This window comes from Sinocyclocheilus grahami, unplaced genomic scaffold, assembly GCF_001515645.1.
Source record: "Sinocyclocheilus grahami isolate Dianchi unplaced genomic scaffold, SAMN03320097.WGS_v1.1 scaffold162.1, whole genome shotgun sequence".
NCBI lineage: Eukaryota > Metazoa > Chordata > Actinopteri > Cypriniformes > Cyprinidae > Sinocyclocheilus > Sinocyclocheilus grahami.
In genome coordinates, this window is record NW_015505341.1 from 121,470 (window position 1) to 140,777 (window position 19,308).

General features: G+C 39.3%; 2 protein-coding genes across 2 annotated transcripts in view; one reads left to right on the forward strand and one right to left on the reverse strand.

Annotated features, from left to right (window-relative positions):
* Positions 1-2,442: 2,442 nt before the first annotated feature.
* On the forward strand, positions 2,443-4,122 carry LOC107593004 (transmembrane protein 41A-A-like; the record flags this gene model as incomplete). The annotated part of the gene is made up of 3 exons (XM_016282587.1): positions 2,443-2,613; positions 2,696-2,834; positions 2,926-4,122. Coding segments are annotated over 3 exons (531 nt in total), but the record flags the coding sequence as incomplete, so codon positions are not given.
* A 2,747-nt stretch (positions 4,123-6,869) lies between these two features.
* LOC107593005 (insulin-like growth factor 2 mRNA-binding protein 2) overlaps positions 6,870-19,308 on the reverse strand; it is a 66,387-nt gene continuing 53,948 nt past the window's right edge. Inside the window, exons 11-16 of the mRNA XM_016282589.1 lie at positions 16,968-17,036; positions 15,668-15,787; positions 12,130-12,204; positions 11,847-11,978; positions 10,844-10,957; positions 6,870-9,078 (exon numbers count right to left, since the gene is read on the reverse strand). Coding sequence (XP_016138075.1) covers positions 8,983-9,078; positions 10,844-10,957; positions 11,847-11,978; positions 12,130-12,204; positions 15,668-15,787; positions 16,968-17,036 — 606 coding nt within the window. The 3' untranslated portion in view covers positions 6,870-8,982. The remainder of the gene's footprint in view (positions 9,079-10,843; positions 10,958-11,846; positions 11,979-12,129; positions 12,205-15,667; positions 15,788-16,967; positions 17,037-19,308) is intronic.

Sequence of the window (19,308 nt, forward strand, 5' to 3'; positions counted from 1 at the left end):
GTATTTTACATTTTCGTTTAATAAATAACTTTAAACAATACTGTAGTATTTTTGTTTAAAGGCTTTTAGAGAATGGAATACTGTTAATAATTAAATATAATATTTAACTTTCCCTGGTTCTATTTTATTGTACTCTCTGGCCAAATATTGATAATTGTCTGTTTGGTAAACTGGCGAAGCTAAGGTCTAGCTTATGAATATTAAATAGATCACGTGATCAGGCACGTCAAGAATCCTACCAATCAGCGGCTCTGAACGCCAGCATAGACTAATTAATATTAATTAGCTTGTCTGTCTCTTACGTAGGATTCGTAATTTCGCTCCCGGAAGTGATCCGCAGTGAATTGGACATGCAGTATCTGCGCCCTCTAGTTACTCCGTTATGCGTTCGCTTGTTGGTCTGATCGCTGTAATATTGACGGCTACTTTTTACCTTTATTTACTGTCCTCTTATATCCCTCCTGGACCTCGGCTGCCTAAGCAAGACCACGGAGAGACGAGAAAATCTAATGATGAAGACAACCCAAGTGAAATGGAGACTGCAGCCTCCAGGTGTGCTTTTCTCTTGCATGTGTGATAATGACCATCTGTCTTTTGCTGTTTGCAGCTCTCACAGCTGACTTTTCAGTCTTGTACGAAACATTTTGAGGATGTATCAAAGTGTGAAAAGCATTTTCAAAAGGGGTGCTCTTTCTCTTGTCTCCAGCTGTCATTTGTCCTTTGGCAGTGAAATCAGATCTGTTGTTGCTACAACGTTTATTGCAAGTTTTGAGGGAGCGTGCAATTGGCATGCTGACTGCAGGAATGTCCACCAGAGCTGTTGCCCGTGAATTGAATGTTCATTTCTCTACCATAAGCCGTCTCCAAAGGCGTTTCAGAGAATTTGGCAGTACATCCAACCGGCCTCACAACCGCAGACCACGTGTAACCACACCAGCCCAGGACCTCCACATCCAGCATCTTCACCTCCAAGATCGTCTGAGACCAGCCACCCGGACAGCTGCTGCAACAATCGGTTTGCATAACCAAAGAATTTCTGCACAATTCAAGCAGGTAAGTTTCATTTAAATTTTTAATATTTGTGTTTCCCATACATTGATTTATTTGTGGCTGCCAGCCACAATATCAAAACTCACCGCCACAAATAGATTTTCCAAAAGGCTTCGACTTCGTTGAATAAACATGAGCACTGCACGTGTCAAAGTCGAAACCGGTGTGGGTGTTTTTATATCACTGTATTTCTGAAGGAAACGACTGTCTTCAGAAAATTTTGGTTGTCATTTTCATTTCATCTTTCATGTTGTCATTTTCATTTCATCTTGCCTGTAATGCCTGAGCAGTGTTTGTGAGCTGAGCGTTGCTTTGTGTACAGCTGTACCGGGGAAACCTGATCTCTCTACAAGCGCCTCCTGCTGGCAGAGAATGAATTTGCATATATATGCGGCCACAAATAGAGTGCATGTTCTGGGGGAAACACTGCATATTATTCAATATTTTAATTTGAATGTCGGATTGAAATGAATGCTGTTATTAGAGTAGTTAATCGTTAGCATAAGCGCTGCTAATGCTAATATAATGAGCATATGAATGAAGTTTCTTTATTAACTATTTAATGCTCCTATAACTTTTATTAGGTAAAAAAAAAAAAAAAACAGGAGGACATGATGATATTTACTATTTTTACACACCAGAGGCTTTTAAATGAATTGTGAATCTAAAATATGTGTGTTAGAGAATGTACAAATGGTTAACATTGTGTCATATCAGTCAGAAGTTCTGGGCTTTTTAATTTTTTTTTTAGCTAACTTAGTTGTTATTCTTGGCTTAATAGCTCTAGGTTTTCAAAAGCCCTTTAAAATTAAATGTACACATTTTGGATTAAATTAAAGTAGTACATTTTTAATTAGCACGTTAGTAGCATTCGTTTTTTTTTACTGTGAAACTCTATTTGTTTTTGGTTGTTACTAGTCTGTTGCAGAACTGAAAATAAGTGTAAGAAACCCAGTTTACCTTTACAAAGGTTTGAGAAGCAGACATAAAAAAAAGCAGAGGCTGTTCACCAATACAATATCCACCAAGTACAAATACTGTAGTAATACTGTAGCACAAATCATGTTAAATACTATTTATACTTGGTTGTAGTCATTTGCACCTCAGTGTGCAGTCACTACAAAACGGTTTAATACTAAAGTTTATTTTGTCAATGCAGGTAAATTTGAACAAAAACGTGGGTCAAATTGACCCAACACAAAGGGAGGAAAACTGTTCATAATTTCTCATATTTTAGTTTCTGACATGCTGCACTAGAGATCTTATGTTTTTCGTAGTGTTGGCGAATTACACTGAAACCAACGGGGGTCAATTTGACAAATGGTGTGCCCATATTAGCAGGAGAGTTATGTACAACATGCACCTGTATATACTTTGCTCTTATGACTTTTTTTTCCCCAGAACATCTTGGCTGGGGCTTTGTTCGGGACATGGTATGGTCTTCTCCTCGCCTGTGTCCTCACCACAGTGGGTGCCACTCTCCGTTTCCTCCTGTCCCAGGCATTTGGCAAGCAGCACATTGTGAGACTCTTCCCTGACAAGGTGGCCATGCTGCAAAAGAAGGTACATCAAGTTATCTTGTCTTCTAAGATGTCTGAAAGTACAATATAGAAAGAATCATCACTTGATGTTTACTCGTTTCCAGGTTGAGGAAAACAGAAGTAGCTTGTTCTTTTTTCTGCTGTTCCTGAGATTCTTTCCCATGAGTCCAAACTGGTTCTTAAATATGACCTCCCCAATACTGAATATTCCAGTCACTCTTTTCTTCATGGCTGTCTTCATTGGTAAGCACAGTTAAATGACAGCAGAGGATTTTTCAGAACATTTCTCTTAATATTTGTAGCATTTATTTGAAACATCTGTTTTCTCTTTCAGGCCTGATGCCATACAACTTCATCTGCGTCCAGACGGGATCAATGCTGTCTCAAATCTCCTCTCTGGACGACTTGTTCTCCTGGAGTGTGGTGTTGAAACTACTGCTTATTGCCTGTGTTGCTCTGCTGCCTGGAGCTCTGATCCGTACATACAGTACTCGGCATCTCCACCTGGATGGCCATGACACAAATGGACTCAGTCAAGACAAGAAAAACCGATAAGGGACAGTGTGGGGTCAGTGATTCGATCCCCCTTGGCTGCTTTGTGGGTGGCTACTATTTGTATTTAAAGTGGCTTTTAAGAGCTCTAAAATCTTTTTTGTGGCCTCACATTTTTAAAAATGGAAATGAAAGTTTTACATATTCTTTACTTGGAAGGCTGCTATGCCGTTACTGGCATGGATTGAAATGTAGTGAGGAAAAGGGACTTTTTGCTGCCTTTTTGGGAAGTTCTGTATTTATATATATAATATTGGTGGTCTTGAATTCTGAATCCTGCCTTTATGTACAAATCACAGAAATATGAAACTGTTCATCTGTCGGTTTTCACTTACTATACATACTGTACATTTATTCCAGTGCACATCAGCTGTCCATAACAGGCTTTTGTGGTTTAAAAGGTGTGAACTTTTGCAGCAAAATAGACATTTGAGGTATTTGATACTATTCTTCTGTATTTACAGACTGTAATATCATGGATTTTGGTTGTGGGTTACTGTCTTTAAAGTTTCACATCAGCCTTAAATGTGACCTACCTCACTGAAGTGAAATGTTTACTATTTTACTTTCTTGGAGTACTTGTAAATATTAAAACATCAAGCTGTATTTACACTATTACACATTATTCACTATGGGTTTTGTTTCTTTATGGGGAAGAAGGCCGTATGTGAAGTCCTGGCTGATCACTGAAAGCCCATCCAACTTGTGTTAAAATGGTGAATTAAAGCAAATTCTTTTAATTGTTTATATGTCAGTGGCATTAGCAATGCTGGGAGCAGAATGTAGTATTTTTATTCACCGAACACCCACATCGCGTGAGTAAAGCTGTTTACGATGTGATCAATCATCTGATAATAAACTCATTCCATTAGCTTCTGTCAGAACATTTCATCATATCTGCATGCTGTGTTCATTTCAAGCTAGTATTCATACGCAGTTGATGAATGTTATGAATGCCGTTTTATAATTAAAGAAAAAAATGCCATCACATTATGATTAGTGCATTTGTCTGACCAGGGCAATGTCCTGCATTTATCCTTGTATAGTGCTAGGGCTGCACAGTGTTAAGATTTTTCTGATAATTTTGATTAAAAAAATGTGCTTGTTTGTAGGGCTGCACAATTTTGATATTAATATGGATACAAAATAAAACAACTGTAGTAATAATCATTACAACGAAATAAAAATACTATTGTAATATTTCACTGTAAAACTGTTTTTAAGAAAAATAATAAAATAATTTGAATTTAGATTATAACAGTAAAATTACAACACTAATATTTATGGTGATATCAAAATTATTGCGATTTAGGTTTTAATTAATCATGCAGCTCTATATAATGCACTATTCCGTCTGAAACCATAGTGGACATTGAGTGCACTTATTCAATCCCATAATGCACCTCCACGAGTGTACAACTGATGTACACACAACAGCTAGCTGCTAAAGAATACCTTTACACATTAAGCGCCATGCTGAATGAATTTTCATGTCTCACCAGAACATACGCCCACAGCACCTCAGTGCACTCAATGTTCAAATTCGCTCATTTTCATTCACTCACTCATATATAGTGAATGAGGGTGCGGGAGGTATCACGGATACATCCTAATATTACGGAAGACCTTGATAAGTTGGTTTAAGTGTGTTATATTAGTACTAAAGCTAAACTCCACCAGACAGTGGTCCTAAAGGAGAAGGATTGGACGCCCCTGTCCAACAAGATGAGCTTTAGACAAGAATTTTATAAAGAATTTTTATTGCTCAAATCCATGTTGATCAGCAGTACAGTTCACCTACATTTCAAAACAACATGGTTGTTAGCAAAAAAAAAAAAAGGTTCAGCTCTCAGTCCCCCAATACCTCCCCTCACAATCCAGCTGAGGGGACACGGCAGGCAGTGCAGCGAGCCCAGTCTGTTTCACATCGCTCGAAAGGAACTAAAGTGAGAAGCTAGAGCTGCGTAGGAATGGATCTGCCGTTGTAAAGGCGCAAAGAAATTTTCACAGCCTATGATTTGCATTGATTTCTCATGCATCGCTCTGATTTCCTGCTCTCCCGAGTTAAACACGACTAGAACGGTGCCGTCATACTGTGAGCAACTATAGCTGTGTGCCTGTGGTCTATTCTAATATCAAAAAATAAACATAGAACAGCACCTACTTTGTCTCCATTCCCCCTAAAAGCTTTAGGGCCCAAAGTAAACCACGATGAGATGTCATGCCAACACTACAAACAACAGCTATCCTAAACTGACCTGATTCGTCCGACTTATATTAGCTATGACTTTTTGGCCTAAAGTTAATGCAAAGACCTCAACTCTTCCTAGCGTTACATTACAGGATATCATAATGTATAGCTTAATTACCAGACTACAGAGACAATATGACAGTGTGATGATAGTTAATGCACGTATCGACTAATGCTTCCGTAAAGTTAAATACCGATGCAAGACTGATGCACACCTGACAAAGTTTCGAAATACAAACTCTTCAAAAAAGTTAAGAACCACTAGAACATTAGATAGGTGTCTATCGACAGCGTGGTGCGTGTTACAGTTACAATAACAGTTAAAAGTGATCCGAGTTATCAAACTGCTACACAACCTAAACTCCATCAATGAGCAAACACCTGAGAATAAGCATCATTCAGGGGGAAAAACAGCCTCGTCTAGCTACAAGCCTTCACAGAGTCAAGAACCAAAAGAACCGTGTTCGGCTTCTTGAGTGAAAAATTTGTTAGAAATCCAAAGCGAACCTGATCTAGCAGAAAGCCTCTAACCTTTACTAACAGAAACACTTTCGGCACCTGATATCTTTGCTACACTTTGCGGATAAGTGTGGACGGGTTGCTTCAGTAGGTAAAAAACTATTTACACAGGTCTACAGTAACACGCCTCTATCAAATACGATTAAAAGTTAGAACTAAAACTGGAGTGGGACAGCTTGCAGTTCAGTCCACAGACAAATCATGTGAATTACTGTATGAAAGCAAACCAGCCATTGCAAGTACACGCACCTGGACCTAACATAGTGACCTTCTACTGTCTTCCATCTTGATTTGACATAGGCCTCCCTGATAGCACACGTACATCACGGAGACGTCTATTTGAAGTCTGCATTTACATCTGAAAGACGTATTTTTTAGAGTGTTTGCTCATCTGCAGTATGTATATGGGACGTTTCATTTTAGATGTCAAATAGACATTAGATGTCTAAGATGTTTATGATTTAGAATGTATGCTAAACTGACATCTTAGAGACGTCTGTCAGATGTTTGTACACAGTAGATGCTTTCCAGATCAAAAGATCTTTAACAGACATCTTGCAGACGTACGTGTGCTATCTGGGTTTGTTGTTTTAGCGGTAACACACAAAGACTGCAACCGGCAACAGATCCACTGCAGTCAGAGCAGATCTGAGGCAACAAAAATACCTGCATTTTTGTGGGATTATAATAAACACTTTTAAAAACAGTTACTCTGTGGATTACATCAAGAAAAATTTTTTATTTACTTATTTTATTTTTTTCATATCAACCTGGTTCTGTTTTGTGAAAGACCTTGATTAAAAAAAAAGCCTTAATTAAAAAATTTGGTCTGACTGTAACTCCTGAATTTGGACTCATGTTTATAAAATGTAAAGAGACAGCTGGCTTACGCTTCGGACCACGTGGTTGCTCCTGGAGAATGCTTTGAATTAAGCCATTCTACTTGATATTCATTGTCTCTGAATTCGCATTCAGTTTTGAAAGCTTTAAGATCCATTTGTTTTTGCCAGATGGACCTGAAGACTTTTCTTGATCTCTTTTATTATTAATAAAAAGAAAACGTTCAAAACTTTCAGTTTACAAGGCATACAAAATGTGGGGAGAAAAAAAAGGGAAATTTAAGATTGGACTGAGGTACCCTGACGCATGAGGTAGATCGGAATACTGACATGCGCACAGATCACATTCTGATCAGTGTTGCGGTGATTCATTACTGTTCTTACTGTTAGTATACTACCAATATTCATAGTCTACTTCCAAGAAAATAAACACTTCCCTTCAGAATAACATGGCAGTGTTCCACCAAAAAAGACTTGTTGTTTTCGGTTTGTTTCTTATTAATAGCTCTCGTCACAAAATAGGAAAAAAAATAGATTCATAAATATTTCTCTCTCTTTATATATATATATATATATATCTATATCTATATACACACACGCATATACACTAATGGAAGCTGTGCGTATTGGCATAAACCTTGCATCTGGAAGATGAGGCTTAGCTCTCATTGGGCGAGGGAGCCGTCTGTGATGATATAGACTGGTGACGTTTAAGGCAACAAACTTCCATGGTCAAAAAGAAGAAGAAAATAAAGCACAAAGGGATATCCATGCCTGCACGTCCTGTTGGAACAGTCGATCCATTTCCCAAAACAACCAGAGTATCTGTTAAAAAAAAAAAAAAAGAACAATCTCGCCGACCAACCAGCTTACTGAACATGACAGGGTGGTGCTCTTTCTAAAAGGCTGCTTATTGTACATTCACAGCTGTCATGCCATTTAGAAAGCTCCCTGACAAAGAGATTTAAAGCCAAACGCGGCTGTGTGTGTACCACAGATCATAAGGTGCCTCCTCGTCCCACATCAACCTGACCCTCCAATAACATTTTCAGTCGCCCATCTTTTTTGTTTCCTTTCAGCATAGATTAAGGCAGAATTCTTGGTGCACATTTGATTTCGCTTCTGCCCAAGCCAGTAAAGGTGTGCTGTCTTTCAGACGCTGGTGCTTGCTTTATATTCTTTTCATACCCCCTAAAGCAAACAAGGGGTGTCGACTCCTAATCCACATCTACCACATACCTACTCAGTCTCGTAATGACTGCCGCCACAAGAATGCGGTGGCACTGAAATGACTAAATGCAGAAGCTGCAAAAACACTGGTGTAAAAATAAAAAGGGAGTGTAAGAGCTGGACAGAAATAACAACAAACTACAAATGATAAAAGCTAAAAAATGAGATATGCACAGAAAGAAATGTTTTAACGGCATCCGTTGGCACGCACAGGCTAAGTAACAAGGAATCCGTTGAGCTGGATGATGTGTCCCGAAATGCAAACAGGCTAAGATATGAGTAAACGTTCTGTCATTTACATTTCCCAACTTGCTTGTCCCATCATCAAAGAAATCTGAAAAACATGTTATATGCAATCGCAACCGCATATGTGCACTACATGCCCGATGGCTCGTGCAAAACAAGAAGAATCGTGCTTCTGCTTCAGATATAACAGTATATTTGTTCTAGTGTACTGGTGAGAATACTGCTGATCGTTGAAATCGCAATCTGGGCATCAAAAAAAAAAAAAAAATTATAAAAAAATCTCGGTTGCCAACTGCCAGTGCACACCCACTTTACTTACCCGAGAAAACAGCAACACAACTCAGTCAAAATGCATGAGTGTACATGTGCTAATAGAGCTTCTTATCTGTGTTAGCCCTAGATTAAGCCTAAAATAAGAAGTTTATAAAGAAATTGTTACGTGGGGCGACTATGATGATGTTTCCCGTCCTGATAACAGATGCCGCATACCTATTCTGGTCATACTCAGGGTGTGTTTGAACAATAAAAGGTACGCTTGTCCTTCTTGCGCTTCCTTCCCCCCTCCCTCCCCAAGCTGGCAGTGCACTCAGAGCCCTTCTGTCTGTGGCTCCTTCATCTCCCCCAGAAAGAAGTTCTTTGGTTTTGATCCCATGGCTGCTGGTCTGCCCGGCCGGTCCCCTTCGTCCGGTCTGGTCTGATTCCAGTTGGGAGGGCTACATTCATTGGCAGGTGCCCGCTGGGGCTGCCCTGATGGTCACTTGGATCGGTGTGTCACGGGGGCGCCTTGCTGGTGCTTCTGCTCCTGTTGTTTCACCTGCTGGATGATCTCCCTGATTTTCCTCTGTGCAGTCTGTGGGACCAGAGGAGAGTATGTTTATAGTGGTAAATGTTCACTTTGAGTTTCTTTTCAATAAGAGAGAGGTGGCTGAATGAAGGTAATGCTATAAGCCATTATAAGATTTCATGTTTCGTCACTACCATGTGTCATTGACCAATAAGAGGTGATTTTATTTACTGCATTTAGCCTTTACATGGTCAAGAAGCAGAACATTCGAGATGGCTTGGTACAATTATTTTGAAAAGAAGACTCTTATGCTCACCAAGGCTACAATTATTTAACCAAAATAGTTACAACAGTAATATAGTGAAACATTATTACAATTTAAAGTGCCCCTATTATGGATTTTTGAAAATTACCTTTCATGCACACAGCTCAAAGTGAATGAAAACATCCTGCAATGTTTTTAATCTGAAAGTGCACCGTGTTATAAAGTTATTGTCTCTCAAAAGAAAGAGTCGACTCTGAATCATTGAAACGAGTCCTTTTTAAAAACGAATCCCAAGCCGTTTCATGTTGAGGTCAACACGAAACATTAGCATATTGCCCGCCCAATTGTTGGTCTTTTCAGTTTGTCTGAATGAAAATGCAAATTCATTCTTTGCCACTAGGTGCCGCTTTAGGAGCGGTAAAAATACCGGTTTTCCCGGTAACGGCTGTACACAAAACAGCACTGCGCTCACAAATGCTGCTTTATCAGGCATTACAGGCATGATGAAACGAAAATGAGAGGAATCAGACCAATCATCCCAGATTAGCGTCATGCAAAGGAGAGGTTTGGAAAATGAATCATTGAGCGAATCGTTTGGGAGTTGTTGAGCAAGTAAGGTAAAAAATAAATGCATATTATAAGACAATGAAAGTGTTTTTTGACCTTGCATGCATGTCAACCTGTTGTTGGGGACTCCCAAATTCAAAATATTAACTTTTCATTACCCATAATAGGGGCACTTTAAACTAATAGTTTTCTATTTGAACATATTTTAAAATTTAATTCATTCATGTGATGCAAAGCAGAATTTTAAGCAGCTATTACTTCAGTCTTCAGTGTCACAAAATCCTTCAGAAATCATTCTAAAATGCTGATTTGCTGCTCAAATAATATTTCTTATATTATCAATGATGAAAATAGTCATTGTACTAAATATATTTGTGGAAAATATATATTTTTTTCAGGAAATATAACAGCATTTACTTGAAATAGAAAGTTTTTTAACATATATATTTACTGTCACTTTAAAAAAAATGTAATGTTCTCACTAAATAAAAGTATTAATTTATTTAAATGACCACAAACCTAGTGAAAACTATTGTATAAACGTTATACACTAGTTGCCAAGATATCACATTTAATGGTGAAATAAATGTTACATTGGCCTTAAACATCATATATATAGTTATCAATGTTGAAATTACATGTGTGAAAAAATAGCCAGTCAGAACATTTTTTATGTTTAAAACACAATTGCAAGCATTATGTTGGACCAATGAGATCTGACTGTAGCCAGGGCCGCCTAGCTGAATAGAATGAACAGAAATAAAGACCAAACGGCTGAATACATATTTCCTCATGCAGTGCTGTTGACGGTCGTGGTTGGTTAGGACAAAACATCATATTAGCATGGAAACAAAAGAAAAAAAATTGCTGCTGGTTAGGATACAAAGTCGCATGATTAGGATCGATCTCTGTAGTAGTTACTGGAGCTGGAAATTTTAGCCCAAAACAGCAGAAAGTTACACTTTTCACATTTGTTGTGATGTGTGGTGTATAATTCACCTGGCTGGCAAAGAAATGCCCACTAATTTTGACAAAGACCTCATCATTCTCATCTGGGGTTTGGTCCCGTGGCACTATGACCTCTGCACTGGTTAGGTTCTGCAGCTCATTAACCTGAAACGGGTTTAGAGAAACAGGCTGATGACGAAACTACCTAACATTACACCTAATAATAATGTCAATTGTGTCAAAATGTGCAAACGCTGTGTGTCAATCAGACTCCTACAAGAACAAGCAGCACATATCCAGTTGCTCATTTGTACATGACCTACGTCAAGACCAAGCTGCTATGATGCCCTTGGGCAACAACTGCAACCCCTGTCTACTCTACAAATGAGTCACTGTGAATAGAGTCAAATATTTCCTAAAAGCGAAACGTACAGCTCATGAAACATATAATAATCCTGACTGAAACAGGTCACATTGATTTGAATCAAACCTGTCCTCTTCAAAGCCTTAGACTAAAAAGTAAGTTATATAACATAATAACCAAACTTTTGCCATAATAATAATAATACAAAAAAACTTTATCCCGCATTTCAGTGCTTTTAGTGAATTTGCTGACAATTACACAGAAAAAATTGTCTGGTACATACAAAACGATTATCAAAGACAATAACAACATTTCCATAATTTGCTCTGGTGGCATGTATTAGCTCTCTCAGGAACTCTTCACACCACATTAACTTTGATTAATCAACAATGTTCCCATTCTTTAACAATGAACATTTCATTGTTTTTTGGGAAGCTATTTTAAATGTTTTATGGATTCTGAGAATAACGGTTAACTTTTGCAAACCCATTTTTGACTTGACAATTGAACAATGAAAGGAATATTGACTCTGAGATGAGAAAACAGCTGTGATTGGATGTGCTACACAACATCTTGTTCTTTGAAAATGTGTAAACACAGATAGTTTATTGTGAATCAGAATCCTATAGTATGTCTGGCATTAGAAAGTGAATAACCTTTGAATGGAAAGTCTTTTATTACAAAACTCACTGTTTTGCCGCCTTTCCCGATGACCCTCCCAGCTGCTGAAGAGGGCACTTTTATATGTGTCTCCAGCTTCACTTCCTCTTTTGCAGAAAAGAAATTCTCTTCTTTCAGTTTCCCAAATATCCTGCCCTGGGCCTGAAACTCAGAACCAAAGTCAATGTCCATTTTTCAGGGGCATTATAGGGTACAACAGAACTAAAGGCCATAAAGATTCAATTCAAATATTTTTTCAATTGTCATATACTAATTAATACTGGCATTTTAAATTTGTATTTTATTCCTTTACCTTAAACTGAGCTTCTGGTGGGCCAGTGATGATGACCATCCTCTGAATGACGTCAGGACTCTCTGCAGGTGCGATCTGAACATAAAGAGCACCACATTTATGTACATGCATGTTGTTTTTACATATCAAGATCACACTATTTACATACCATGAATCAACATTATTTTCTGACATAATCAACAACATGCCACAAATGCTGTTGACAGAAACAAATTTGCTTTAAAGAACATTTTATTTCTAGAGCTACATCTGAAGTGTGAACCATTCATAGAGCTCATTCTCTTGAAGTCTCATCACACAGCCACCAGAGGTCTCTGTTTCCAATTACTTCCAAAGGCAGCCTCTGATCAATAGGGGTTTAACCGTTTAAATTCTCAATGTTTCTTTTGTATTTAGATTTTGTGGCCATGAATTCAGTTAAATCAGCAATTCAATAAAATACCAGATGTCATTAAACCATATGCTGCATTAAAATACACCACACTGTAAAATTACATACAATTCACATTTTGTGAAATGTCAGCATTTATTGAAATGTATAGAAAACAAAAAGTTTTGTCACTTTCAAACATCAATATGTCACTCTCTAAGTCTACATTACTTCAGCGATATTAAGAATTACTTTAATTGCTTGAAAAAGACACCTGAAAATTGTCAAATGTGAAAAACATTTACACTAAGTTTGGGTTAATTTATTTGTAAAGAAATTCAGATTATTCAGATGCATTAAATTGATCAAAAGTAACAAAGACATTTAAAATGTTACAAAAGATTTCTGTGAAATAAATGCTGTTCTTGTGAACTTTCTACTCATCAGAGAATCATAAAAAAATGTAATGGCTGGACTGGAGTAATTTCTGCTGAAAATTAACTGAAAATACAATTTTATCCATTTAAAATAGAAAGCATTTATTTTAAATTGTAATAATATTTCACAATATTACAGTTTTTACTGTATTTTTGATCAAATAGAGGCCGACCAATATATCGTTTTGCCGATATTATCGGTTGATACGAGTCTGTCGCAGATATATCGGTATCGGCGAATATGCCTCAGATATGAAAATTATTTTTTACAGAACATATAATGCAGATTAAATGCTTCTGAATGGTGTAATTACTTAGTTTGCCGCCTTTCCCAGCAGAGCGTGCTCCATTGTTTGCTGCTGGCGACCCAGGTCAGTGTAGAGATGAGCTCAAACTTCACCTGAGTCCGCTGCTTCAAATTATCCGCCTGCCACCCGCACCTATATTTGATCGTCACATTACAATGATTCTAATTCTTAGTTTTGCATGATGATATGATGCATGGATGGTTATTTTTTAACAGCAGATTCAGTGACGTTAGAGACTAGAGCTGATCTGCGCATCACGGCACGCGTCTGCGGCACATTAAAGCCTGTGTTACGGCCACCAGAGCTGAACGCGGCCACTCAGTCAATGCTGGTGTTTATACCGGCCGCGCTGCGGCCCAGAACTCATGCTTATCACATCGGTCACATCACATCACGCGATGCGACAAAATACAATAGATTTCTATTGTATTTTGTCACGGCACGCCGCTCGCGTCCGGTGTAGAATAGAACCCATTATAATCAGTGATGTTGTCTACACTGGATGCAGTAAACTGATGCCTCGTTCTATTTATGACGTGCTGACACAAAGTTCAAATGATTTTCAATGGTCGCTTTGTGGCATCCTTTTGCGGCGCAGACACGGTGTCAGCATAGTTTGTCAGTACAGTAAGTAACGTAGCAGATTGAAAAGTTAGTATCTTTCTGCAGTCCGACAGACGGCAGTGCGGTAGTGGCTTGAGTCTGTTGAATGGTAATTTAACGCTACATAGTCACCTAGTTGGAGAGACTCGATGCTAAGTTAATAAACAACAATGTCCCCATCTTTTACTCTCACAATGAGCTTATCATATTCGTTTGCTACATTAGTAGGGCCCTATGATTTCCGCGATGCAGAAAACATGGATTGAATCGCGGAATCCAGTCATAAAAAATGTAATGGAATGTGTCTTATTTTTGATGAATAAATAAAAAAACAGGTCAGTACATATTTGTAGACTGTCTGTGAATATTAAACTGCAAAAAGACTTATTTAAATACAAATCCTCATGTTCTGCATGATCATTTGATTACCAGAAAATACACAACACAGAATTTGTGAAAAAATATTATTCATTATTATTATTTATCAATTTTAGATGTTTCCATTTGGAAAAGCTGTGCTTCCTAAATAAACCTGCCCCTGTTGGTTTGGCAGTAGCTTGCTTGCCCTACACAGTTACCTTGTTTAATTTCTTAATTCAAGTTATATATATTTTGTTCTATTTGTGTTTAAGTTATTTATAATAAGTGAAGTTTACTGTTATGTGCACTGATGTCAGACTCATTTTTAATAATAAAGTTTATTGTTAAATAACCTGCCTCCACTACATAGGCCAATGTTTGTCACATCATTATAAGTGTTTGATCACCACATTTGAGTTATCACTGCAAAAGATGTGTTTATGTATATATATATTCTGTTTATGTAGGTTATATACTGTATTCTATATACAGTACCAGTCAAAAGTTTGGACACACGAATGGGAAGTGTGTCCAAACTTTTGACTATACTGTACTATAATATAGCCTACACAAAGAATATCGGCCGATATATCGATATCTGTCTTTTTTACGCTCTAATATCGGTATCAGCCCCCAAAAAACCCATACCGGTCGGGCTCTAAAATGAATGCATTCTTGGTGAGCATAACAGACTTCCTTAAAAAATCTTGCCCCTTTTGAATGGTAGTGTAATATTCATATTTTTAAAGATGCCATTAGACATTAAATTAACTGAAGTACAAACACATTCTGAACTATGGGTGGTGAACTGTCTCACCCCTTCTGATTACCCAGCAACCCACAGGACTGGCCGAATCAACAGAGAGGAGGTTACGGATGATTGGCTCACCCACACTGAGGCACTAGGCCAAATCTGAGCATGATATGGTTAGATTCAAATCAAGGATCTTAGCAATAGGACACAGAGAATTAGATGGATTATTGTGCTTCACGTAACAAAAACACAAAAGGAACCTTTTTATTTTACAGATTTAACATGACAGCAGTGGCATTCCAGTAGGCAGAAACTCCTACCTTAATAGAGGCTCCTGCGAATCGTGCCAGTTGTTTAATATGTTGGCCCTTCTTGCCAATAATAGCACCAACAGCCTGAGTTGGAATAAAAGGTACACATTCTGAACTATGGGTGGTGAACTGTCTCACCCCTTCTGATTACCCAGCAACCCACAGGACTGGCCGAATCAACAGAGAGGAGGTTACGGATGATTGGCTCACCCACACTGAGGCACTAGGCCAAATCTGAGCATGATATGGTTAGATTCAAATCAAGGATCTTAGCAATAGGACACAGAGAATTAGATGGATTATTGTGCTTCACGTAACAAAAACACAAAAGGAACCTTTTTATTTTACAGATTTAACATGACAGCAGTGGCATTCCAGTAGGCAGAAACTCCTACCTTAATAGAGGCTCCTGCGAATCGTGCCAGTTGTTTAATATGTTGGCCCTTCTTGCCAATAATAGCACCAACAGCCTGAGTTGGAATAAAAAGGTAGACCACCTCCTGTTCAGGAGCCTGCTGTGGAGAGAGCAGAAAAAAACATGCAAAATATTACGGCCTCTAATTCAATGTGATTCTGCAAATCAGGGATTCCTCAAAAAGGTCTTCTAAAATCCATCTGAGCATGTCAGGTAGATTCAACCTTTAGTTTTCCCAAACCACCCACAATCCCACTTAAGATACTGCTCACTTCAGCACAGGCTAGAGGTCAAGCCCTGAAGGTTCACACAGGTTTGTACGGAGGCAAAAACAATCCATTCAACACTCAAACTGATGATGAGGATGCAAACCTCTTATCGGTTTCTAAAGGACCTGACCTGCCTGGCACTGAAGTGTGAACCATAGGAAACCAGTGACTCATTGTTCAGACTCTCTGCATGGGCAACAGTGAAAGATTGAAGATGCCAGAGAGCTTTTTCATTCAGGAGTTTACAGCAAGTCAACACCATTAGCATGTGGTGTTCAGCACTGCCTGACAGAGACGGAGGTTTTTATTTGGTGAATAACTACCAAGTTATTTATTAAAATGACATTAAAGGGATAGTTCAACCAAAAATGAAAATTCTGTCATCATTTACTCACCCTCATGTCGTTCCAAACCTGTATGAGTTGCTTTCTTATGTTGAACACAAAAGAACATATTTTGAAGATTGCTGGTAATCAAACAGTTGGTGGTTGCCATTGACTTTCATAGTATTTGTTTTTCCTACTATGGAAGACAATGGCAACCACCAACTGTTTCATTACCAGCAAAATATCATCTTTTATGTTCAACATAAGAAAGCAACTCATACAGGTTTGGAACGACATGAGGGTGAGTAAATGATGACAGAATTTTCATTTTTGGGTGAACTATCCCTTTAACATTAACAAAGGGAGTCACTCCATTTTGTGTCACTTACAGAATCTACCAACAAACTGGAAACATGTTCTGTTTATAAGTATTTTGGGGTGAATTTTGAGTAAATATTGTATAAAATATGTTTTTTTAACATCATATTTGCCATAATTAAATTGTGCTGCAAATACAATACAATATATATTAGCATTATATTGGCCATCACACACTCTAGCTATCAATATATGATATAAAATATGACATCACATAAAACTGGTTCGCTGGAACACTGTATCCACCAATCATCATCCACAACCAGAACAATCCATTTTATTGGACAGTTTCAGTAAGAGTACTCACTGTGTGCTGGTGAGAGATGGCACTAGCAGGCGGGACACTGTACAGCCCACCCAGCTGGGATGAATGACCCTGGAACAAATGAGATGGCTCAATTTACAAACATTTTACATCTCAAGAACATTTCACTATTATTGAATATTGTCTTAGGTTGTTTCCACAATAATTTGGAAATTCAATGTAAAAAATAATATGATTACATATGTTCATGTTAGATGCAATTAATCGTGATTAATTACAGAAACCTGATTATGAAATGATTATTTAGAAATGATTATTTAGTTCATTTTTTAATAGATCATCAGCCCTGCTTTAAAATTATCTTTAAAAAAAGACACTGCCACATTTAATAAAAATGTTTTATTCTTTTTGATTATTTTACATTTATTAGATAATTTATCTAATTATCGGTCTCTCCGTTGCGTCGCCGACGCTCACGGGGAGCGCATCCAATAGCGCTGTGCTATAAGCAAGTGCAGAATGAAGCCGCTCTGCGAGGCCAGCCCCGCAGCACCGATACTGAGGGCTCCTGAAAGCATGAGCCAGTACTGAGACCCAAGCCATTTAGGCTAAGGTCTACATAACATAACCCTCTCCACTTACAAAGGGGATTGGGTAGAATTACGTGGACAAGATCCGTGCCTGCAAGGCAGAGACATACAAGTTATACAATTTAGTGAAGGTAGACGACTAACAGGCAGCCGCACAAGTATCACCAATAGAAATCCCGTTGGACCACACCCAGGGGGAGGCCTTTCCTCTGGTGGAGTGGGCCCTCACACCTATAGGACACTGCAAGCCCACTGAGGCATAAGCTAGGGCTATAGCATCGACTATCCAGCAATATGGTCTCTGCTTCAAAACCGCCAGACCTTCAGAGCAGCCTCCGAAGCATACAAAGAGCTGCTCTGAGTGTCTAAACGGGCCAGAGCACTCAACATACACTCTAAGAGCCCAAACCGGGTAGAATGGATTAGGACCCTGCTCACCTTCTGAATTGGGGAGCTCTAGGAGGGTGATGACTTGTGCTCTGAACGGAGTGGAGAGCACTTTTAGCACATAGCCATGTCTCAGTATACTTTGAGAGTGGAAGGGGTGTGCCCCTTATCCAGCAGCTCTTGTGGAAATGTTAGAACTAGCACCAGTCATCGTGCGACATGTACTGGTTCCGTGCTACACACCAGTAAGTGAAGACTGACCATTTAAGGGTGAAAAGATGTCTTGTAGATGGAGCTCTAGCCTCTAAAATGGTATTAATTACACTCGCAGGGTGCTGCAAAGACTCCCGTTGAGATAAGCCCTGTTTGCAAGGGCTGAGGTAGTCCTGCAGGGTTTTGATGGGTGCGCTGCATGGGCTTTCAACCCCAGGGCTGATGGAGGGCACAGATGTGCAGCGACTGTCTCTTCCTAAGGGGGAGCTTGCTATAACCTCATTCTTCAGCGCCGTCAACAGTGGTGAGAACGATAGAAGTAGAGGGATTAACACGCAGCAAGTAGGGTGTGCGCCACGTCCTGGTGAGTTCCTCTTGAACTGCTGGCAGGAACGGGCAGGCCGTTGGAGGGAGGAATGTTGACGGCGTCCCTTTAGGTACCACTCGTCAAGGAGGCTGACGAGGGGCGCTGATCCTCACATGTGAAGCACACAGGCGAATCGAGGCGTTAGGAGGAGAGTGAAACACGTGAGAGCTGCGCCGGCGTGAGTTCACTTGAGCCCGGTGTTTGAGTCCAGATGTTCCGCTGTTTCTTCCTACTAGGGGAGAGAGGAAACAGGAGAGCAGAGCGGGGAGGACCGCCTTCATTAAAAAAGGCAATCCATGAGCGAAGAGGGATGAGACTCATGCTTTCGCAGTGAGAGCATTCAGTCCCAGTGAGGGCAGCCTCTGCGTGGGCGCTGCCCAAACAGGCGACGCACTCACTGTGTCCAGAGAACCCCTGCACGAGCCACACTCGCGGCGCGATATTTGAAACAATGTCGCTGAAAATTGGTTCAGAAATTTGCTCTTAAATGCGCTGGATGGCCGCAGAGGAAGGCTTCTGGCTTCTTCCGCTGTCGGGGGCTCCTTCTCATGGAGGCGAGCAGCAGGCTGAGCTCCTTTCTTTCCCCTCTTCAGCTTCTTGCTTGTAGAGTCAGCGAGGAGATGATCTTCGTCATTGACAGAGGAAAATTCTGACGAAATGGCGCTCAGAGCCAACTTATATAGCGATCAGCTCTTCCTGTTTTGGCAGGTTGAAGCGTCATTGGTTCGTGCAGTTACATGAGCATGAACAAATCAGGCTTCAGTATCAGACACACAACAGGAGAGACCGTTCAAAAGAGAAATACGTTTTCAAAAGGGCCTTTCCA